Source organism: Ostrinia furnacalis, unplaced genomic scaffold (genome assembly GCF_004193835.3).
Source record: "Ostrinia furnacalis isolate ACB-3 unplaced genomic scaffold, ASM419383v2 OfSCF1268, whole genome shotgun sequence".
In the NCBI taxonomy this organism is placed as follows: domain Eukaryota; kingdom Metazoa; phylum Arthropoda; class Insecta; order Lepidoptera; family Crambidae; genus Ostrinia; species Ostrinia furnacalis.
In genome coordinates, this window is record NW_021131507.1 from 1,152,425 (window position 1) to 1,176,993 (window position 24,569).

Genomic DNA, 24,569 nt, shown 5'->3' on the forward strand with positions numbered 1-24,569 from the left:
TGTTCATAAAAAAACAAAAAAAATCTCTGCTCTGAAATAGAATCTATTTATCGTAATTTTGCTATTTGGACTTGTATTCTTTAGAAAACAAATGATTCATTTGTAGCTCCAGATTTTTATTGTTATTTATTCTTAAAGTACACGCGACTTAATGACTTTTGTTATGATTATTAGTAAATATTAAATATGAAAGAAGATTTTATTTTTTGTTTGTTTCCTTACCAAAATATGTGGTACTAAATTCTAATATTGATTGTTGTGCATAAAAGTAGGTATATTAGATTAAAAAACCCCGTGTTTTTATTAAATTTCAACCGATTTCAGCAGTTTTCATTAAAAGACTCGAGACCCGAGAAAACTCGAGACTTAGGCCTCGAAAATTCTCGAAACTCGAGAAAAAAAATAAGTCGAGAAATCAGAAACCCTAACAGGCGCCTCTACCTACGGGCTCACCGTTCACCCGATTCGTAATCATATTTTAAACTATTGAAAAAACCATTAAAGTACACCAGAGAGCAGAAATATCAGGAGTCGCAGCGCGCGTTTATTTCCATACAAAAAAATTTCGCCATTTCCTGAGGGGGACGAGGTAATGACATTATTTTGTGTAACAGCTGATGGCGCTGAGACACTATCGATATTTTTGTCGATGAGAATCATTGCTCTATGGTTCATAGTCTATGGCTCGTTTAAAAAAATGATATGAATTAATTTATTATCCTATGGGAGATTCAACATTTCAGATCTCTATTTAAAGGAAAATACGCAAAAGTTTGGCATTTCTTCCCTAGCACGAATACGAATTGTGAAAGTTAAGAGTTATATGTATGAAAAAAACTAAAAAGTCATTTATATAGGCTCTTAAAAAGCACTTTTACACGTCCCAGTATTAACCCTACCACCATTACCCTACACTACCCATGAAATAGGTACCTAATATTCTTATATACCAAACATGACCCACGGCCACACTCCCTTGGCAAAGGGGATCGACTATCAGCCTTAGGCCCGGTTTCCACCAAAGCAGAGCGGTACGGAGACGAGAGATGTACGACGAAGCTGGCAGGCTATTTCCACCAAAGCGGAGCGGAGAAGAGCGCAGCGGTGCTGAGACGAGAGGAGATGCGTGAGCTGTGCGTAGCTGTTAGCTGTCAGTCTATTGCTATCTATGAAATACCGCACTGCTCCGCACAACTCCACACCGCTCCGCTCTTCTCCGCACCGCAAGGCAGCGTCAAATTCTATAGAAAATCAAGTGCACCTGATTCTTCTCCTCTTGATTCATTTCCATCGAAGCGGAGGGGAGTGAAGATGTGCAAATAAGGGAATCTGATTGGATTCAAAAAACTTCTCTGCTCCACTCCGCCTTAGTACACTATCCTTAAAATATTACACAATTAGGAATTTTTGCTTTCCAGTCATTCCAGTGGCAACACTTCTAGAAATTTAGTTTTTTGCAAATTTAGTGTATTAATTAATGTGAAATAAATAAAATAATATTTACCGATGGAATGTAATGTTGTCCTTTTCAAGATTTGATGTTTCAGATCTCTTCTTACAATTAAAAACACTGCAATTCACCATTTTTATCGCAGCACGTTACTCTTCAATAGTGACATTTGGAATATGTCATTGGTGGCGCTGCAACTAGTTTTTATAAACTGAGTGAACCACTGGTCTACTTACATTGCTAGAGGGGATTGCCTGTCAGTTCCACTCCTGTTATTTCTGCTCTCTGAAGTACACACGTTTCTTGCAAATTATATTTAAAGTAGCAGTAGATATCCACTGCACAAGCCTGCAGAAGGTACAATATGCCACAGTGTCAAGCATGATGTGCCGCACTATACCCTGTATTTTTTGGAAGGAAAGACACCCTTTATGTTGTTATGACATAATTATAATCGAAGGCCCAAAAACCTATGGCCCAAACAGACACTACGATGGAGTCTATAAAGATTTAGATTAAACTAATTAAAACAAAAAAGCATCACAAGTGTCACTTTACATTATCATGCCTTGTTCAAGTGGTAAATTAAGCAAAGGTTTCGTAGCTTCTGGATTTGACCAGACCCGATTGAGACCAAAACGTTCCATATTCCTTTTCTATTCAAAATGCCTTATGCCATTACAACCGATCAAGCTAACTGCGCACCACGCTGGAATCCCCGCGTTTTCCCTGTCGTCCGTACCAGGGTCGATGTGACGTGACGTCACCAGGTGCGCAGTTAACTTGACCGGATTGTAAGTACTATTTAATGAGGCGTTAAAGATTTAAATGAAACTAATTGGTTATTTAAAAGCGATTTTATTGCAAAAAGAAATAAATTAACACCCTTGTAGACGGTAATATTCAGGTAGAGGCAGTCTTACAAAAACCTGACTTTTCTTATATTGAAACTTTTGTTTTCGCGAACATCAGACGAGAAACATATGAAACTTATGATAATTTATTAATAAATAAATATCATACTTAAATCTTAGTGCTATTATACACTTTAGAATAATACAGAGGTACTCGGTAGTCATATTTGTAATAATTCTTACAACTATCGAAAATATACGTATAAAATACTTTTCGGTAAAACTAAAGAGGTATTATTATACTGATAAGACTATGACATATAATAAAGAAAAAAAAAATACAACGCACATTTCTGTGCAATAGAATATTTTCTAGCACTTTGACCTACCACAAATAAAATTATACGTACTCTTAGACTGGGTTACACCATCTTACTTTACTTTTAACAAATGTCAAAAATCTGTCAAACTCTATACAAAACGCACCGGTTATCGTTATTATTACCGTTAAAGTTAGGTGGTGTAACCCAGCCTTAGTAATTTCTAAAATAACTGAGGTTACAAACAGAACAACGTACAAACTTTAAAACTTCCTCATTCGATTTCTAACTTTATAGTCACTACTGACAAAGGGTTATGCCCACTTAGTATGGGACCTTTGGCCTGAGGTGGACAGACATTACAGCATGTAATTTGTTATTTATTAAATAGTCTATACCAGTAAGAAACAGAATATAAATATCATTTTGTATCCAAGAAATTAAAAAAATTTTTTTTGGCTTAAGACTAGAAAGGTTAGAAGCAAAATAAAACACCATTTTTTTATTATTATTATTTTAATCTGACTCATGGGTCAATAAAATATTGTCTAGGAACTAGGCAGGTGGAAATACATGTTCCTGATACCTTGCCCAGCTCAAAAACCACTAAATTGTCATAACATGAGCACAGCGACCTACTGTTATTCGGCCAATATAAGGGCAAATGAATCCTCGTCCCATCATGTGTTTGTTGGGGCTCCACAGCATATGTAGCAGCTCGATCAGCTCACTGCCATCAGGGATGACATATTTGGTCATATCCCCGCAGCTGAAACAAAGAAATTAATTATGGTATCATTCAAAATTCATTCTTTAAGATATTGAGATGTGATGTCAATTTTTATCTATCAGTTAGAAGTATTTGTATAGAAAAAAATATACACTTTGTTCAAATATATCAAGCCAATGTCTCTAATAAAATATAATGAAAATAATTATAAAAAAACTTACTTGACGAGGTGAAATCTGTTCCATTATTACATTATTTTCGAATATGTGATTCTCTTTCCGTGTTAATATGCAGTCTATGGAACGTATTTGTAACAAAGATAATCCACGTTAACTGTGACCAGTGCTAGTGGTTGCTTCTTCATACAACATTAACTATAATAATAAAGAAATCGCAGTAAGGAACCATAGACTTGGCACGACTTTGTCTAGATTTCATTACTTTTTAGAGATAAACAAGCAGCTCCATCGAGACTTGGCTAGTTTTTTACAGAATGTTTTTAGTGGGATCTGAATTACCTTAAGCACTAAATGCACTTCAATTTTATCAGATACAGTCAGAATGGAGCACCCAGTCGGAGGCTTCTCATCGCTCAGTTCACTGTACGCCAATGACTGCAAGTTCCTGTAAAAGAAAAACGTTTCGTTGCTTCGTTAAAATGTAGTTCACAAGCACAAGTGAAATAGTAGTGGTAAAGTGACGCAGTTATTTTTTCTTTATAAGTAAAAATATGGCTAGGGCATGCTATAGGGTCATATACAACAATTTTGGGCAATATCAACTAGTGCCGGTTGGTTTACTAGGTACTTTATTTCGCAGAAGTCAACATGAGGTACTTTCGCGGAAACGTTGCTTTTTGTACGCTTTGACGTTTTAAATAATGTGGTATCGTGGTTAAACAAATGCTATAGTTCTATCAAAATGCATAATCTGCTGTGTTATCAACTGCACATACCTGAACAATGCCCTTAAATGGTCTCCCTTCAAGTCTTCCGCTATGATGAGGTGCGCGGTGGTCTTCTGCTTGTTGGCCAGGTTGTACTCGGACCGCGAGGAGCGGATCAGGTGCACCATCTTGAGGACTGTCTCCACGTCCGCTTCGATGGCTTCCGACCGCCAGGGCGCGTCGGATTCCTGAGGAAACAAGGGTATTTTTAGTTAAATGTGGTTGCTAAAACAGAGTCATTTTCTGGCATGGTGAACATCACTAAATATCGATTATCGATAAAATTGAATTATCATGCTTTTGAATAATTACTTATTATACTTATTGTTTTAGCTTACAAACCAGTAAAAGTCCCACTGGTCTGGTATGCTACGTACATTACCATAGCTGGCTACACAAACGGTAGCTAGCATAGGAAACCATTCAAATATACTACTCCTATTGCAACTAGTGTGTGGCCGGGATCTACAGCTCGACCACAAATAAAAACCCGACCAGTGAAGGTCAAGTTTGTCCCGGGGGAAAGTTAAACTGTCATTGGACCCGCAATGAAATGAATCAGAAGAACATAAGAGGAGTTCGAAGTTAAGTTTCGACTTCCCGCTCTACTCCAACTGTATCGTGTTTAGTACAAACTTGTACATCATTATCTTACCGTTGGATAGCTGGCCACACAAATAGACGGGCATGACGTATCCTTCCTCGGCAATCGTTGGAACAGCTCCTCAGTGACGAACGGCATGAAGGGACTGAGCAGCTTGAGGCCATAGTCCAGCAAGCTGGTTTAAGAAACCAGTCAAATATCCTACTGTATCGTTATCTTAGTGTATCGATATCTTACCGTAGGATAGCTGGCCCTGTAGTCTGAAGCTAGTAAAGGAAACTAGTCTAATAATCTACTATCTTACCGTTGGATATGGTCACCAAGGTTATCTCGCACCAGCTGCAGGTCTTCATCAACCGCTGCCTTCGCCGAATTCTCGGCATATACTGGCCCGAGAAAATCTCCAACGTCGAGCTATTGGAACGCTGCCACGAAATTCCGATCGACCAGCAGATCAAGCGCCGCAAGTGGAACTGGATTGGCCACACTCTCCGAAGGGACCCCGATCACATCCCTAAGCAGGCTCTGGATTGGAATCCCCAAGGAAAACGCAAACGTGGTCGACCCAGGTAACTTGGCGACGCACTGTAGCGGACGAGGCGAAGAAGATCGGCAAGACCTGGAGCGAGATCAAGCGAGAAGCTCAAGACCGAACGAGATGGAGGACTGTTGTGGACGCCCTCTGCCCCATCTAGGGGACATAGGACCATAAGTAAGTACCGTTGGATAGCTGGCCACACAGATGGAAGGGCATGACGTATCCTTCCTCGGCAATCTTTGGAACAGCTCCTCAGTGACGAACGGCATGAAGGGACTGAGCAGCTTGAGGCCGTAGTCCAGGGTGGTGTAGAGAGTACGCCTGGCCGCTGCCTTCTGTTCTTCGGTGCCTTGCGCGAACACTGGTTTTAGGTACTCCTGAGGGTTAACAAAAAGATTTTCGATAAGTCAATCGCGAATTTTAAGATTTCACCATTATTAAACGTCAGATTTTTTCAGGCTTTTTCGAATTTCCAAATCAATACTTACTAAAATGTTATGATTTTATTTGATAAGTTTATAAAAATATTTTCCAAAAAAAACATGGTCCTTCGAGCCAGATTTGGGATGCTACGTGTTAACGTGCTGTTAACACGTGTTATTGTTAAAAATGGCCCTGATTCTATATACATATTGATAGTATAACAAGAACTTCAGTCCTCTATGGAGTAGTTAGTAGAAATAACAAAACAGTCGGAGCAAGTACACTATGTGGGAAATTGGCCGAGAGGTAATAGTGTGAACACCATTTCGGTTACTTTCTCTTCCCCCCACCCGTGAGTCACCCATACTTCGGTGTGAGATCTAGCGATTCGTCTCGGTTAATTTTCCGCATAGTGTACTTGCGCCAAATAACTGATGTCTAAATAACGGATTTGATTAGACGAATAGATTGGTAATAAAACTTAATTGTGGTAAAAATTGCAGCTAATTAGTTTTTGCACTGTAACACCTTACTGTCACAACTGTATCACCAGTTGCCAGAATGCAACTCGCATGAAATACAATATTGCAAAGTCAACATAATACAATGTGTCCCTACAGCACTAAGGCGAACCTTATTATACTTTAATAGACACAAAAACTCACCAAATAAACATCGCAAAGGTCATACAGCCACAGGTTATAACAATGAGTAGTGGCTGACGGGAAGTCGTATGCTTGGAAGCCGGCGTTCGCCTTCTGCACGGCGAGGGCCAGTTTGGACAACATCCACCGGTCCATTGGAGCCAGGTCGGCTGGTACATTTGGTGTGTGGACCTGGGAAATTATGGTTACTATTTTTTAATTCTAAGGTGCAACTGGAAATGCGAGAGTAATTCTTGTAAAAAATTTGCTATATTTATACGCACAATACCATAATTTTTGGTTTTTTATTTAATGAAACCCTTTATTATTTACTGCAAAGCTTCATTTGAAGAGTAGTATAAGCGTCGAACTTTTCATATTGTAGATTGTCGAACTTTTCATTTTCATATTGTTCTACACTTATGTAGAAGATGACCACACCGAGGGAGTTTAGGATCTGTAGTTTTTATATTGGTAGATTTTTAAGTCGTTTAAATGAAGATAAATTGGAAGTTGTAGTCATCTGCTAGACATCAGGCAACACAAATATTAACGCACATTTTATCGCCAAAAGATGTAGGGTGAAGTTTTCATATTTTAAACCTTCTTACTAACCTCATAGTGTCCTACAGAAAGTACATAAGTGCGAACTTGGAAAGCTTTTCTTACTGACCTCATAAACAGTGTCCTACAGAAAGTACATAAGCGCGAACTTGGAAAGCTGTTCTTACTGACCTCATAGACGGTGTCCTTGGGGAAGTACATGAGCGCAAACTTGGCGGCGTTCCACAGCTTGTTGCAGAAGAAACGGTAGCCTTGAACGCGTAGGATGTCCAGGTTCAGGTCTCGGCCTTGCGTCATCGCGCATAAGGCGAACCTGTGGGAAAAACCATACGTTTATTTGAGCCATTACAACGGTAAAATCTGTTTTTCATCTTTATTTTTTACAAACATTAGAGAGAGAGAGAGAGAGAGGGGGGGGGGAAGGGGAAGCTAGAGAGATGAAGATGGAATACAACAAAAAGGGAGTTAAATGAAATGGCCGTGGCTTCCCCACTCGTAGGCGTGACTTAAGCCTTACTTTCAAAATCAAATTCTTTAATGTAGGCTCTTTTCAGAGCACATTATACACGTCCTAAATGTTCTTCCCATACCACCTCTTAGGGACATCATGTCAGCTGGTGCTAAAAAGACGTGGCGGAAGAAACTCGGGAGACACTCATAAGAGTTAAACACAATAATAATTACACATTACCTTAACCTTCAGATCCAGGTTCGAGTAAGCGAGCTATGCTTGTGACTCACAAGACAAGTTGTGAGAAAAGGGTAGGGGAGAGAAAGAGAGGGAGAGAGAAAAAGAGGGATTTAAACACAGTGGGTGTGGTTTCCCCATTTATGTGCGTGACCTAGTTTTACCTCAGCGCATCAGTCCCGCACTCCGGTATCCCGTTAGGATAGTCCTGCTTCTGGCCAGACTTGGCCCGTTCCACCTCCTTGGGGTCCAGGTTGGAGTCCGCAAGTTGCGCGTGCAACTGCTCAAGCGTCACTCCGCGCACCACGTCCACTGGGTCGATGACGTTGCCGAGGGACTTGACATCTTACGGCTCTCAAGATACGAGAGAGAGAAAGAGAGGGGAAGAGAGAGAGAAAGAGAAGAGCGAAAAAGAGAGGGTGAGAGAGGAGGAGAAAGAGAGGGGGAGAGAGGGAAAGAGAGGGGGAGCGAGGGAAAGAGAGGGGTAGAGAGGGAAAGAGAGGGGGAGCGAGGGAAAGAGAGGGGGAGAGAGGGAAAGAGAGGGGGGGGAGAGAGAGAAAGAGATGGGGAGAGAGAGAAAGAGAGGGGGAGAGAGAGAAAGAGAGGGGAGAGAGGGAAAGAGAGGGGAGAGAGAGAAAGAGAGAGGGAAAGAGAGGGGAGAGAGAGAAAGAGAGGGGGAGAGAGGGAAAGAGAGGGGGAGAGAGGGAAAGAGAGGGGAGAGAGGGAAAGAGAGGGGGAGAGAGGGAAAGAGAGGGGGAGCGAGAAAGAGTGGGAAAGATAAAGAGACAGGAAGAGGGAGATAAAGAGACAGGAAGAGAGACAAAAAAGGGAGAGAACAAAATGGGCGCGGTTTAAATTCGTGGGCGTGTCCCAAACCTTACCTCAGCGCGTCAGTCCCGCACTCTGGTATCCCGTTGGGATAGTCCTGCTTCTGGCCAGACTTGGCCCGCTCCACCTCCTTGGGGTCCAGGTTGGAGTCCGCGAGTTGCGCGTGCAACTGCTCGAGCGTCACTCCGCGCACCACGTCCACTGGGTCGATGACGTTGCCCAGCGATTTGGACATCTTGCGGCCGTGCGCGTCTCGCACCATTGGGTGGAGGTAGATTTCTCTGGAAAAGGGAATCTTGGATCGTATTCTAGATCGTGTATTCATAGCGTGGTCGACACCGGACAATCTGAACACGTGCGGCACGCCATAGGCCCGGAACACACGGTGAAACGCAAACGGTCTAACAGTTTGACAACGGTCAAACCGGTTTCAAACTGGTCGCGTCATGTGTGGTCTCTCAACGGAATTTATGGCAGAAACTTAATATGCAACTCAAAAGTAACTAGAAGTTGCAGTTTCGTTGCTATTGCGTTTCACCGTGTTGTCTGGGCCATAGTGTGTATTTTGCGCGGCAATCCCGCGTCCGTCATTAAATCTGCACGATATTAAAACATCCTCAAGTTCTATTCAACAGTACGCAAGCAGAACATCGTGAATCGTCCGGTGTGAACAAAGATATCATTCTAAGATTAACTTGCCAGCATGATATACATACACTATAATGAAAACAAGAGACGGAGCAAAGTTTATTTATGCAATATGCCACTTTAAAGGCAGGCTTTCAGTACAAGTATATCCTAATATAAAATATGTACTTACTTGAAAGGTAGTTTTCCTAAAAGTCGTTGACCGAAGAACACCATTCTTGCCACCCAGAAGAATAAGATGTCGTGTCCAGTTTCCAGCAGTGTTCCAGGATAGAACGCCTACACAAAGAAGACCATAAGATATAAAAATAATGTTCCTTCCATTTCTGGGGTGTCAGACTATATTAGGCCTTAGGCGTATGCCATCGTTAAGTTAGAATGAAGGGTTAACGTGCACTCAAAACCCGGAATCATTTTCCTTCATAGACAAATTTCAAGCAAAAGACCTCACCTGTAAATCCTCAGTCTGGTCAGGCCACCCGAATATCGAGAACGGGAACAGTCCGGACGAGAACCAAGTGTCCAGGACGTCCTCATCTCTCGCCAGGGTGATGTGGTCGGCCGGCACCTGGTATTTGTTCGCTGCTTTGATACGAGCCTCTTCTTCGGAGTGTGCTGATATCCAGAAGTCTTCGTCTTTTTTCTGTGGGGTTAAGGGTTAGGATGAGTTCGTCTTTTTGCTGTGGGGATAAAGGTGAGAGTTGAATACACAAGAGATGTGGTGGGTTAGCTATTTAGAAGGCTTTAGGAATGTATTGCTATACTATTTTTATGTTTTTTTACCCGTCTTATTAAAGGGTTAACAAATAGCTGAATGTCTTCATGAGCCAGTGATGAATGTAGAGTCTACAGTCTCAGGCTATTTTGTATTGCGAAATAGCACTTCTACAACTAGATTTGGAGCCACGGTGTTAAGCTTGAGGCGCTGTCGTCTGTACATTGATCGTTATATTTGTTATGGTGGCTATAGTCCGGTCGCCGAGCACGTTGAATTTCGTCCAATGACCCCAAACTAATAATAATAATAAAATACTCTTTATTGTACACCACATAAAAAGAAATAGAAAGAAAACGAACACATAAGGTACAATTAGGCGGTCTTATCGCTATGAAGCGATCTCTTCCAGACAACCTATAGAGAGGACAGTTACTTAAAACAAATGAAGTACCTACATACAAACTACCCATCCTTATCGCTCGCGCGTAATTATATTGCTGTCGCGACTGTGCGAAGGGCGGCCGCAGTGAGTGTGCGAGCGCGATAGCAACATAATTACTCGCGAGCGATACGGATGGGTAGCTTGGGGTCATTGGACGAAATTCTACGTTCTCGGCGACCGGGCTTTAGATGACAATTCTGTTTTGCAAGTCTTCTCAATTTTGGTTTATGTTAAAATTAGTTTGACTGTAAGTTGCATAATATGGGTATTATGATGTTGTGCTATTGGTAATGAAAACCTTATATTAGTCTATTAAATAATGTTTTCTATACAACATAAATAAAAATAGATGTAAAAAGTAAATAAACAGGCACGTTTATGTGCTACCAGCATTCACACCAAGGTTTCAATAATCATAAAAAAAAACTTAATGCAATCTACAATAGCTGCCAACAAAAACGCACATAATTAGTGCATTGACACATGCAACCATTAAGTGCAACTGGAACGACAAAAACAATACACTATGTATAAAATTGCATTTTGACAAAATCCTGTGAATCCTTTGCCTGAGTTATGAAATAATTAATTTTATATATATAACTTTATTTTTTTCCACTGCCATAAATGGAACAGTTTACTGTACATAATAATGGGGTGTAAAATGAGAGATTATACGCACCGCGTGTATTATTTATCAGGCAAAGGCTAGCTAAAACCAACCAAAAAGAACAAATTGATCAAATAAAGCACAATAACTAGCCAAAGACTCCACGCATGCTTGTATGCATGTATGCTTACAACGTGCGCATTTTATGCTAAAAAACAATACACGCATAAGATCGCATACATGACTGTGCTTTTGACGCTTGCAAATCACGCATGTATGCTAGTACTGTACACATGTATAATGTGCGCTACCAATGAAGGAATGCATGCTACCAACGTATGCATCTATGCCAACAACGAAAGCGTTCTAGAAACACACACGTGCATGTCAATAACACACGCATGTATGCTACCAGTGCACGCACGAATGATTACAAGGCACGCATGTACGTATAGGCATGGAAATAGGGAATATGCAAGGTTTTTGATTTCTCACATTTCAGTAGCCTTGGTAGGTATTATCAAATTAATCAGCTTTTCTTTAACAAAAATTTCAAAAGACACCTAAGACATAAGACGTTGGAGATCTAATGACGTCATTGGTCATTGAGAATGACACACAAGTCCCATACAAGTTACTATGGGCGGGTGACATTTGACGTCACGCTCAGCTATTTCCATGCAAAGTTTAAACACTTGTAACTAGTTTTCATAAATTCTATGATTTAACTAACTGTTTATTTAAACATAACTGGTGCTAAACATATACAACTTCCATTTGAATCACTCTATCTATTTAAAAAACAGTATCAAAATCCATTGCGTAGTTTTAAATATTAGTTTATTAAATACGTACGTTTACGTAGTTTTAAATATTAGGGACAGATAGCTGAAAGCGACTTTGTTTTCTACTATGTAATGGTTTATTATTAACTTTTAAAATCGATGCATATTCCCTACTATGCGCACGCATGTATGCTACCAGTACACGCATGCATGCAACATCACACGCATGTATGCTACCAGTACACGCATGCATGCAAACATCGCATGCATGCTGACGTACGCATGTGGAGCGCGAGAGCGCGGCGGCGACGGCGTCGTGGTGGCGGGCGCGGATGCGCGCGCACTTCTTGCGGCCGCTGCGCGTGCGGCGGCGGCGCGGCGCCGTCTTCGTCTCCTCGTCCGGGGCGCGCTCCTTGCCGGGATAGTCAGTTCAAATAAAGGATAAGCAATCATTTTCCTATCTTACGTTATTGGTTGGGTTTTTATGGCGGTCAAGCTGTAGATCCTGGCTACACAGGAGTTACAGTGGTGGGAACGAGAGGTGGAAATAGTCCCGTATCTTACACATTTCTTTCGAATTAAAATTCATACTTTATTAGTATGTAGGCCCTTTTCAGGGCACATATACACGTTCCAACATAGCTTGCCCTACGACCACTTCAAGACTAGATATCGACTGATGTAAAGAAGTGTCGAAAGAATCTCAGCTTTGGTATAGTTTAATCAGCCAGCGGCTTACTCTTTCTAAAAGACCTATACAGATAACTGAAATCGCGTGACGTCATATAATTTTTACACAGCACGCAGCGCAGCATTCTAGTCACGGCTGCTCACCATCCAGTTCTATTGAGAAATCGTTTTTAGAAATCTCTTCGTCTGGGGCGCGCTCCTTGTCGGGATAGTGAGTTCAAATACAGGAACATGCAAGTTTTTTTTAATTTCTTACACTTGTTAAGCTTTGGCATTTGTTAAATCAGCCAGTGTTTTTCTTTATGAAAAGAAAAACTTAAGATTTTCAATACGCGTGACGTCACACCTCAAAACAACACACAGCGTTTGACATTTTGGGCGCGTTCCTTACCAAGATAGTCAAGGAGTTTTTTCTTTCTTACGCGCTCTTTAGCTTTGGTCTAGTGAATTCAGCCAGTACCTTCTATTTTCTAAAAAATACATATAAGGTAGATATTTGAAATCGCGTGACGTCACATCTTAAAACAAAACGCAGCGTTCCATGGCGTTTTAGGCGCGTTCTTTACCAAGATAGTCAGTTCATAAAGGACCGTTTTTTCATTAGCTTTGGCATAGTAAATTCAGCCTGTGCTTTCTAAAAATGACATTTATTTATGATACAGACATTTGAAATCGCGTGACGTCACACCTTAAAACGACACGCAACGCAGCGTTACTAGTCGCGGATGTCCACCATCCAGTGGTAGTACCACATAGGCGTGGTCTTCAGCTCGCCTGAGTAGTTTTATTGGAAAATCACCCATATTCCTTAGCTAAAAAGTTCCAAGATAGCTTACCTGGGTGGTCAACGTGACCTTATACGCGGGGATCCTATGACCCCACCACAACTGGCGGGAGATACACCAGTCTCTGATGTTTTCCATCCAGTGGTACCAGGTCACGTATGTATTAAGCTTGCTTGAGTGTCTATAGTAAAATCACTCATATTCCTTAGCTAAAAAGTTCAAAATAGTCTACCTGGGTGGCCAACGTGACCTTCTACGCCGGGATCCTATGTCCCCACCACAACTGGCGGGAGATGCACCAGTCTCTGATGTTCTCCATCCAGTGGTACCAGGTCACGTATGTGTATTAAGCTTGCTTGAGTGTCTATAGTAAAATCACTCATATTCCTTAGCTAAAAAGTTCAAAATAGCTTACCTGGGTGGCCAACGTGACCTTATACGCCGGGATCTTGTGCTCCCACCACAACTGACGGAAGATGCACCAGTCTCTGATGTTCTCCATCCAGTGGTACCAGGTCACGTATGTATTAAGTTTGCTTGAGTGTCTATAGTAAAATCACTCATATTCCTTAGCTAAAAAAGTTCAAAATAGCTCACCTGGGTGGCCAACGTGACCTTATATGCCGGGATCCTATGTCCCCACCACAGCTGGCGGGAGATACACCAATCTCTGATGTTCTCCATCCAATGGTACCAGGTCTTCTCGTGGACATCGGGTATGATCTTCAGTTCGCCTGACTTGACGGCTTTGATCGCTTCTGAGGCCATGGTGTCACAGCGAACGTACCTGGGGAAGGAACGTGTCATCATCAGGTCATTTAGTCTAGACTGCATGAGCACGGTCGTCATCAATAACTAGAGGCATATGGAGAATGAGGTCTATACTCCCCACGCGGGCTAGACGGATTGGGGCGATATGATGTTCGCATATTTTGTCCCTTAGTTGCCTCTTCTTTTTTATTTTTATTTTTTATCCCCAACGAGGAAGCTCTTGGCCTGTATCTCACCTGATGGTAAGTGATGATCAGGCCGAAGGTGGAAACGAGCTACACCCGGAATCCTCAACCACGGAGGAACTGGCTATTTTACCTCTAACTGCCGGAACACAACAATGCTGTTAACATTGTTGTTATGGCGACAGACTTATGTAAGATGATGGTAGCTAGCCAGGCGGACTTAGAACAAGTCCTACCACCAACTAAACCGAACAGAAAAATCTGCTCCCACTGGGAATCGAACCCGGGACCTCTGCATCTGAAACAGGTGGTCTTACCACTAGACCACAGAGGCGGTTGAATGAATCTTCAATTCTTCTAAAACGCATAACAAATTCAAATTCAAATTATTTATTGCAACTACCGATTACAAACCGTCTCGTTATCCTCTTCAGATAAGCTAAGTATATTAAGTTTGTATTTACCACAATAGTTAAGCTGTTCGCATATGACGGGGATCGAACTACCGACCCTAGAATCAGCAGTCCCAGTTATCGCCTTTATCTTACCCCTACTTATTCTAAATATGCACTTGGGGCTCGTTCCTACGGCAATTCAGTTTTGCGAGATCCAGTAATGCAGTATCCCGCAAAACTCGTGTCGTGTGAAATGTGTTTTTAAAATTCGATATACAAATTCAAACTCAGTTTTTTATGGGACGCTGAAAACGGGATGTCTGTGTGAACGTTAATATTAAAACAGAAACCTGTTTGTATACTACTAAAGCCTGGTCCGTGAGCACGTAGAATTTTGTCCAATGACCCCAAGCTACCCATCCTTATTGCTCGCGCGTAATTATGTTGCTATCGCGCTCGCACACTCACTGCGGCCGCCCGTCGCACAGTCGCGACAGCAATATAATTACGCGCGAGCGATAAGGATGGGTAGCTTGGGGTCATTGGACGAAATTCTAAGTGCTCCGCCTTGGCGGAAACTGTGCCTTATAACAGCACACTCGATTGTATTTCCACCTGCCACTCACCATTGCGGCTTCAGCATCGGTTCCACTACATCCTTGGAGCGGCTGCAGAGAGGCACCACCATGGCGTGGTCCTTGGTCTTGCGGTATAGCTTCAGCTGCTCCAGCATCTTGACGATGTTGCGACGGGTGTCGAAACGCTTCATGCCCTGCGAAGAAAATTATAATCTATCTATATATATAAAAGAAAGTCGTGTTAGTTACTTCGCTTATAACTCAAGAACGGCTGAACCGATTTAGCTGAAAATTGTCAGGGAGGTAGTTTAGAGCCAGGAGAAGGACATAGGATACTTTTTATCCCGTTATTTATTGCCATTAAGGCGGAACAAAGTTCGCCGGGTCAGCTAGTAATATAAATAATCAAGAAAATTTTCCTCTTTGGTTAAATTGTCTATCAAATGTCTAAAATTTTTGTTTCATATATTTGACGGTCAAGCAATTATGGTTCAATGTAGTTTAGATTTTTGGCCTTTTTAACTGCATTCATGCAGACTTGATTTAATTTATTTTTAAAGGCCCCAGTGGAGCGTATTGAAGCATCCTAGTTTCTGTCTCTGTCTCTCTCTAAACCATTTGACAGATAAACATTACTCATAATATTCGACACACCCATTTGCGTGAAGCTTTTTATTGAGTCCTTGAATTCATACAATACAAAAGTGTATGCTCTTTTTGAATCCTAATTGATTTTGGGGTACAAGTTAACTACATAGCAGATTCTGCCCAAACTTGCTACTGGTTAAATGAGATTCTGTAGTAACTCCATTTAAGATAAACTTACCTCAAACGGCCCGCAGTTGTCGAGCATTTTTCCTTCGTCGTCGAAAATAGTGATGAAAGGCAGGTTGTGCCGCTTGCCGATCTCGTAGTCATTGGGATCGTGCGCGGGAGTTATTTTCACGGCGCCTGAAATAAAACAATACATTTTATACTTTGGTTTAATAATATGCAATTTTTTGGGGATTATTTAGGAATTAGGGGGCTAAGTGGACGTCATGTGGCTGAAATGATAATGATGGTTGATGACGAATGTGCCATTTGCAATCCATTGCTGATCGAAAGCTACTTTTCAAGGTTCTGGTACACTTGCGCGAAAGACATTTGCGCGAAGAAACATGCGCGATAAGACACTAGCGCGAAAGACAATAGCGGGAAAGACTTTTGCACGAAAGACCCGAGCTCGAAAGACATTTGCGCGTATGGATACTTACGCGAAAAGACATGAGCGCCAATGGACGTTTGCGCAGAAAGACAGTGAAAACCATTTAAATATTTTATTTTAAAGTTTAAAATATTTTTATTTCGATTCCATTCCCACCTGTTCCGAAGTTCATGTCCACATACTCGTCGGCAATGACGGGCAGTTTCCTGTCCACGATCGGGTGAATAAGATTCTGGCCGATAAGGTGTCTGTACCTGAGACAATAACGTTTCATTTATTAGTAAGTTCTTGATGAAGAAATAAATAAATACCCTTGCGGACAATTTTACACTGCACCATCATCTAGGCCAGGCATATTGATTCGCGTTGCGGCCGACTATAGCTACAGCGTTCATTACTGGTGCTCGATATCTTATTGTTAAAGATTTATCAGAACGATTACAGTTACTTTAACGATTTTTTTTAGTCTGTGGTCACCTCCAGTGCGGTGTTTTTAGTTATGTACAGTCACGGAATGAAAAGGTTCGTCAGTTTTCAAATTGATTCCTTCAACGAATCGCGAGCACATATTACCTTTTGAAACTATGTTACAGAATAATCTCGAGTTAGAGAAAATAATCTTTAACAGTTCGTCAGTAAAGTTCAAAATTATTCAGATCTAAGTTGTTTGACGATTTATCTTGTCAAGATTTATTATTATGATTGCTAAACTAAAACCTTCTTGTTGGTTCAACCTGCCATTATTATTTCTTATAAAATAAAAAAAACTATTGTCAATTGGTCAATGTCATCATTGCATTGCACTGATGATGGGATAGAAAAATAAACAAGCAAAACCTTATTCGTTAGCAAACGTCATATTTATTTAAATGTTAGCAGCACTGTTTCTTGCACTGTTATGTTGGCAGGTTTGACTCTTATCAGTACCTAGTGCAAGCGAAAACCGACACTAAGGTGACGAACCTTTTCATTGCGCGACTGTACAATTAATTACAGAACTGACAACCGATGGGGCAGCAAGGATCTGTAATCTGTAGTGGAGGCTACATACAGGAAAGCGTAGCGGGAACGTCCGGCCACAAGGTGGACCGACGACCGCATTAAGGTACCAAGAAAGTACGGATGCAGGACGCTGCCAACCGGTCAATATGGAAATCATTGGAGTAAGAAGATAAGAAAAACTTTATTTACACAAAGAAAAAATAAAAAACAGAACAAAGGGACTTAAAACTAAACACGCATAATTGTGCCAAAAAGGCGCTCAGCATTAATCTAGCCACGCGTGCCCCGACGCTGGTTTTCAGCGTAGTAGGCCTATGTCCAGCAGTGGACGTCCTGTGGCTGAAATGATGATGAATAAAAAATGCTTGTCTATGGTACCTGACGTCATTAGGGTGCACGGCCACCGCTACGTCTCCGAGCATGGTTTCCGGGCGGGTGGTCGCCACCACGATCTCGTCATCAGTACCTTCTGCTTTGTACGCGAACAACACTAGTACTCCGAATTCCACCTGTTCAAATACAAGAAATTATACATTATTTTCATCTTAGAGCTGGTCCAGAAACGCATTTTTTCAATCACGTGATCGTAAGGTAGGCAGTAGGCACAGTCAAAGTCAAATACTCAAGTTCGTGACTTACAAAGTAGCCAAAAAGTTCGCAACACGTCTTTGTTACAATGAGGTCTATCGTTTTAGCGCTCACCAGTTTACGCCACTGTAGAGTAAGGTCCTGTCACTTGCTAGTAGCGAAGACAGTGGCGCCAACTTGTGAGCGCTAAAGTGGTAGGAGGACTATCGCATTTGCACTCATCAAGATGGCGCCACTGTAGAGTAAGGTCCTGTCAATCGCCAGGGGTGCCAAGTTGGCACTGCCAACTGTTTAGTATAAAAACGATAGCCCTCATTGGAATAAGGTTGTGCTGTCAATTTTTTGCCAGTTTGGGTGTCGCGAATTATTTGACGCTGACTGTACTAAAGGTTCATCCTTTCTAAAAGCAGTTGCGCGTTTTGAAAACTAAACATTATTTCATTACATATTTGAGTTGCGTTAAGGCATACCTTAGAATCGTATCCAGGAATGGAGAGGAATGTCCTGCCGGTGAGTTCCATTTTGTCCACCTCGATGTCAGATATCGCGCTCTTGAGTGTGCAGGACCAGTTGACAAGCCTGTAAACAAAAAAGTGATAATGTTACTCGCAATAATAGTGACTTGACTTACGAAAGGACAAGTTACAAGCAAAATTGTAGGTAAGTAAAAGTAAATCTTTCTTTTTTTCATCGTGAACCATACGGTCCAGTCTAACGAACCTAGAGAATAGAGCTGCAAGGCTACTCCAAAACGCTGTTTAAGCAGGCCTGGCTCACTCCGCGCGGTACATCCGATAATTACCTACAGCGAAGCGCCCCGCCGGCGGGTATTATATCAGTCGAGTGTCACGCGCGCGCTCGTCAGGACGCTGGCGTGCGTTGTAGTATGATTATAATTCTATGATCGAAGTATTATTTAAAAATGGACATAAAGAGAAAGAAATATTGTGCGGCGTTCGGGTGTTTAAATTCGAAAAGTAATCTACCGGATTTATCTTTTTTTTTCGCTTCCCAAAGATGCTGAAAGGTATGTTGGCCATGTAGGTAATCAATAATTCTTAGGATAGTATAGGAACCTAACCTACTATGAAGGTTTTCCATAATGAATGCATACTTACCTACATACGTACCTCATTACAAATAAGTAGATTAATTATTTTTTCACTAGACAGCAACCCTAACAGCGTAAGAAGAGTTCAGAGGCACGCGATAGAAAGAGACAAAACTTGTAGGTGAATAAAATTGTAGGTACGTAGTGCTGTGCGAGCTGAATTCCACTGTATCGCGTCGTAGCAAGACTCGCATTTATTTAAATCGTCTTGCGGAGTAATCCTTCTGTACCTGTACTATTACTTATTCTGTGGTTTAAGTACATAGTTTCGGGTCTAACTGTCACCGTCGCTTACACTGGCAACTCACTTTGCGTGAGAGAGGGATGGCAACATTTGGAGTTTTGGATAAGGTTTTTTGGAGTAACCCCGCTGTTCTCGCCCGCCTTTTTAACCTGTCATTGGTCACGCGACCTGTCATTGGCCTATGATCGCGTCGGCGATGGCGATCTGCACGCGTTGGTGTGCTTGAAGCCTTACAAAACAAAGAATCGCCTAGAAGAAAGTGTCGCCTACCTGTTGGCCCGGTAGATGTCGCCGTCGTCGTGCAGGCGGATGAAGGCCTCGTTGACGGCGCGGCACATGCTGGGGTCCATAGTAAACCGCGCGCGTGTCCAGTCGAACGACGAGCCTAGAGAACGGAGCTGCAGGGCTTTGGGTCTATCTGTCACTGTCGCTCTTACTGGCAACTCACTTGGAGTGAGAGGGATGGCAACATTTGGAACTTTGGATAAGGTTTTTTGAATCCCGCTGTTGGTAGATACACCCACCTTAGATACGTCGAATGACGAGCCTAGAGAACGGAGCTACAAGGCTAAAAAAACGCTGTTTACATTGTTTCGAGTCTATCTGTAACTGTCATTCATACTGGCAACTCACTTGGATTGAGAGGGATCGCAACATTTGAAACTCCGGATAAGGTTTTTCGGAGTCACCCGCTGTTGGTAGATACACCCGCCTTAGATACGTCGAACGACGAGCCTAGAGAACGGAGCTGCAGGGCTTTGGGTCTATCTGTCACCGTCGCTCTTACCGGCAACTCACTTGGAGTGAGAGGAACGGCAACATTTGGAACTTTGGATAAGGTTTTTTGAACCCTGCTGTTCGTAGATACACCCGCCTTAGATATGTTCGTAGATACATCCAACGACGAGCCTAGAGAACGGAGCTGCAGGGCTTTGGGTCTATCCGTCACTGTCGCTCATACCGGCAACTCACTTGGAAAGAGAGGGATGGCTACATTTGGAACTTTGGATAAGGTGTTTTGAACCCTGCTGTTGGTAGATACACCCACCTTAGATATGTTCGTAGATACATCGAACGACGAGCCTAGAGAACGAAGCTACAGGGCTTTGGGTCTATCTGTCACCGTCATTCATACCGGCATCTCACTTTGCGTGAGAGAGATGGCAACATTTGGAACTTTGGATAACGTTTTTCGGAGTCACTCCGATGTTCGTGGATACACCCGCCTTAGATACGTCGAACGACGAGCCTAGAGAACGGAGCTGCAGGGCTTTGGGTCTATCTGTCACCGTCGCTCATACCGGCAACTCACTTGGAGTGAGAGGGATGGCAACATTTGGAACTTTGGATAAGGTTTTTTGAACCCCGCTGTTGGTAGATACACCCGCCTTAGATACGTCGAACGACGAGCCTAGAGAACGGAGCTGCAAGGCTTTGGGTCTATCTGTCACTGTCGCTCATACCGGCAACTCACTTGGAGTGAGAGGGATGGCTACATTTGGAACTTTGGATAACGTTTTTCGAATCCTACTGTTGGTAGATACACCCACCTTAGATACGTCGAACAACGAGCCTAGAGAACTGAGCTTGAGAGCTAATCCAAAACGCTGTTTACATAGTCTCGGGTCTGTCTATCACTGTCACTCATACCGGCATCTCACTTTACGTAAGAGGGATGGCAACATTTGAAACTGCGGATAAGGTTTTTTAGAGAAAGCCCGCTGTTGGTAGATACGCCTGGCTTTTTACATAACAAAACAAATAATTATAGATCGTTTCATCCACGAAGACGCGCCGCACCAATTTTAGGTCGAGGGAAGTGCGGGGTGCGGGGAGTTTGCTCCGAGCAATCCGAGCGTCATTATTGTAGTGTGCGTGTGCACTCATGGTTAATTTAGCGTGTGCCAATAACACTCAAACATTAGCGGAAGAATGTTGGGGCGCGTCTTCGTGGATGAAACGATTTATATCTTCAGTGTCGCCTACCTGTTGGCCCGGTAGATGTCGCCGTCGTCGTGCAGGCGGATGAAGGCCTCGTTGACGGCGCGGCACATGCTGGGGTCCATCGTAAACCGCGCGCGCGTCCAGTCGAACGACGAGCCTAGAGAACGGAGCTGCTCGTAGATGCGTCCGCCTTTTCTGTTTGGAAAAGGTTACATAAATTTAAAAAAATATTGACAGTAATCCAGCTCTTGGCTAATCCGGCGCATCCATCCTGTAATTCGACGTGCCTATTTATTGTTCATCGTCATCATCATCATCATTTCAGCCACAGGACGTCCACTGCTGAACATAGGCCTCACCCAATGACTTCAACATCGCACGGTTATTGTTGATTCTACATAATTTTCCATTATTTTTCTTATAATAATTATAATTTGTCAGATTCTTGGAAAAATTCCGGATTACTAAGGGACTTATAAGCAGTACTGTAAATTCGGTAGGTCGCTTTGCAAAACGTTTTTAGGATTACGAATATTTGTAATAATAAGTTAATAACATGAATCAAATGAAAATCAAAACATTTATTCAATAGGTAGGTAGGCCTTTTTCAGGGTTCTTGTACACATCCCAAATATAGCTTGCCCTTCGCGACAACATATGGGCTGGTTCTTAGAAGAAACTCAATGTAAACTTTACACACTTTAAACTGACTACAAATTTCTAAAAATCCCGTTGAGCCCTTGTTAAAATGCTTGTGTGATCACCATCACCACCACGAGTGGACAATTCAGCAAGTCCGACCCCTGCACCGTTCGGCTATCGTGGTTATAATGAGAGGTGATCGAGAGTATCGAAAGGTTACAACAATACAATATAAATTGTACTCACTCGTTCTTCCAGTCCCATACTCTCTTGATGAACTCCTCTCGACCGAGGTCGTGGCGTGACTTCTTCTCTTCTCGCCAAAGCTTCTTCTCCACCACCACTTGGGTCGCGATACCGGCGTGGTCGCAGCCTGGGTTCCAGAGAGTCGTGCGGCCGTTCATTCTGTAGCAAAATGACTCTTATTCTAGTGTTGTAGGGATTAAAATTGGAAAACAGCAGATTATTCTCCACCACCACTTGGGTGGCGATACCCGCGTGGTCGCAGCCCGGGTTCCAGAGTCGTGCGGCCGTTCATTCTGTAGCAAAATGACTCTTATTCTAGTGTTGTAAGGATTAAAATTGGGAGGCAACAGATTATTCTCCACCACCACTTGGGTCGCGATACCGTCGTGGTCGCAGTCCGAGTTACAGAGTCGTGCGGCCGTTCATTCTAGAGCAAAATACTCGCATGATTGAATTTGATCACCTACAGATTGTTCTAGTCACATTATTTCAATTAAAATCATGTTTCAATTTTTCAACAAATTTTACACTGGTAAAACCTGTGTTAAACCACAGGTAAGACCTTATTATGTAATTAATGCTTTGTAGTTTTTTTGAGTTTCTTGGCTAATATTTTTCTGTGTATAGCATTTTATCTAATAGAAATTATAGATGATGAGGTTATCTAGAAACATGATAACATGTAATATATAACATGTAAAGTTTATTGCTTCAGTGATAGCACTTTGTTCTTTAGAATATAATAGGCTAATCTAGGGCAGGTATGTATCACCCTAGACTGCATCTCACTTAAAATCAGGTGCTATTGCGGTCAAATATCTGCCTTGTGGTGCTGCAAAAAAAAATTTAAAAAATTATACTAAATTATTACCTGTGCCACCTAGTTAGGGCATCTTGGACTGCGTTAGTGAGGGCATGTCCCAAATGCAAGCTTCCAGTGACATTAGGGGGAGGGATCACCATCATGAACTTGCCTTTCGGATTAGGATCCAGTATTGATTTTCGCTGTAACAAGATTTAGTGTTATAAAATAGGCTTATATCTCCCATTTAACTGACTTTTAGTTTTAATTTCTAACAGAAACTAGAAATATTTGTAATATTCTAAATTATAGTCAACAGAAATCATCCAGCAATTTGGAAAAGTAGTCTTTCAAAATATTTTTCCTTTTTTACTTCTATGAAAAATTATTATCTGGCTATTTTTAAATCCACATTTTAGAGGAAAAATATTAGAACCATCTATAAGGTCTTGAATTTGCTGTACTGAGAAATGGAACAACTAATGTAAAACATAAAGACGTATGTAAATGTAGCCTTCTACAACACAACATGTAAAAATAATTTCATTGGTTTTTGATCTTATGATAAGTGAATTTGATTCAATTTATAGAGGCAATATATTCGCCAGAGCCTTAAATAGAGTGCTTAAAAGGGCTTGCACCCAGAGCCGTGAAAAACTATATAAAAAAAGCCTTAAATAGAATAGAGCATTGTATTTAGTTAATTTTGTTCCAGCTTACCCCATACTCTGGCTTGAAGAAGCCCTGCTTCTCCCACCAGGCATACCAGGCAGCCTCCACATACTGAGGGCTGTAGGCATCGGGCATAGACCCAGCTATGTCTTTCTTGTCTCCTGGTGCTGTATTGCCAGTGTACACTGCACTTTCTTTTGTTTCTTTAGCTTTTTTCTGGAATAAAATATTTTTTAAGTGAATTAAAGTTAACATGAAAATATTAATTCATAATTAATTATAGATAGTGATCACAATGATTTTAATAAAGAAAATAACCTTTAATTACAAAAAATATAGATTCTATTGTTTTGAAAGCTGTTCAATCTTCAACAAATTGCACAACAGATCACAGTATTACTCATTAGAGAGCAACCGCAATTACTGATGTAATAGCAGTAACAATTGCAGGTTTTACTTTCACTGGACCACCTAAGTAAACCTTGGAAGGTGAGACACCTACAAGGAAATACATTGTATGACAGCTAAGTAAACATTCATAGATCGAGTGAATCACCTAGAAGATTCATAATTTAAGATAAAAGAGCTATAAAAATAATTACCTCTGGCTTATCTTTCTGCACAGCTGGCGCGGCATTTTTCTTATCCAATTTCGCTTTAAGTTTTTCCAACTTTGCCGCTTTTTCGGCTTCTTTCTTCAGTTGTTTCGCGGTCTTCTCTTGGGGCTGTTCCCCAGAGGGACCATTGGTGGTCTCGGTGTCAGTCATGATTTACAAAAAGAAAGATGAATTAGATTTTAAAACAGTAAATAGCCACATTTGCAATCGTGCATGCAAAATGTGCTGCGAGAGAATGACGACAATGACGTTAATGACATTCGATCCATTTGACAGTTGACAGCTAAGCAAAATAAAG

At 41.7% G+C, this 24,569-nt stretch overlaps 1 protein-coding gene and 1 long non-coding RNA gene across 2 annotated transcripts; both read right to left on the reverse strand.

Moving 5' to 3' along the window:
• Window positions 1–3,121: 3,121 nt before the first annotated feature.
• LOC114352160 (uncharacterized) lies at window positions 3,122–3,712 on the reverse strand. Its single transcript, XR_003655837.1, has 2 exons — window positions 3,576–3,712; window positions 3,122–3,393 (listed from the first exon to the last, which is right to left on the reverse strand). It is a non-coding gene; the product is annotated as an uncharacterized LOC114352160 (long non-coding RNA).
• Window positions 3,713–3,714: 2 nt separating this feature from the next.
• On the reverse strand, window positions 3,715–24,528 carry ValRS (Valyl-tRNA synthetase). Its single transcript, XM_028303734.1, has 20 exons — window positions 24,257–24,528; window positions 23,703–23,870; window positions 23,052–23,185; window positions 22,181–22,339; window positions 21,335–21,487; window positions 18,464–18,572; window positions 17,784–17,914; window positions 16,560–16,657; window positions 16,023–16,147; window positions 15,245–15,390; window positions 13,865–14,054; window positions 9,689–9,880; window positions 9,410–9,516; window positions 8,643–8,870; window positions 7,245–7,386; window positions 6,531–6,701; window positions 5,625–5,819; window positions 4,310–4,488; window positions 3,845–3,978; window positions 3,715–3,728 (listed from the first exon to the last, which is right to left on the reverse strand). The coding sequence occupies exons 1-20, from the start codon at window positions 24,419–24,421 to the stop codon at window positions 3,715–3,717; spliced, it is 2,940 nt and encodes a 979-aa protein (XP_028159535.1). The 5' UTR covers window positions 24,422–24,528.
• Between the last annotated feature and the right edge of the window lie 41 nt (window positions 24,529–24,569).

Bases quoted from the DNA above. Each gene is read 5' to 3' on its own strand.
- ValRS (XM_028303734.1), bottom strand. From the start codon at position 24,421: ATGACTGACACCGAGACCACCAATGGTCCCTCTGGGGAACAGCCCCAA. The intron at 22,340-23,051 runs GTAATAATTTAG...ATTTTGCTACAG, and splicing joins GCCCTAACTAGGTGGCACAG to AATGAACGGCCGCACGACTC. The intron at 9,517-9,688 runs GTGAGGTCTTTT...TTCTTTGTGTAG, and splicing joins ACCAGACTGAGGATTTACAG to GCGTTCTATCCTGGAACACT.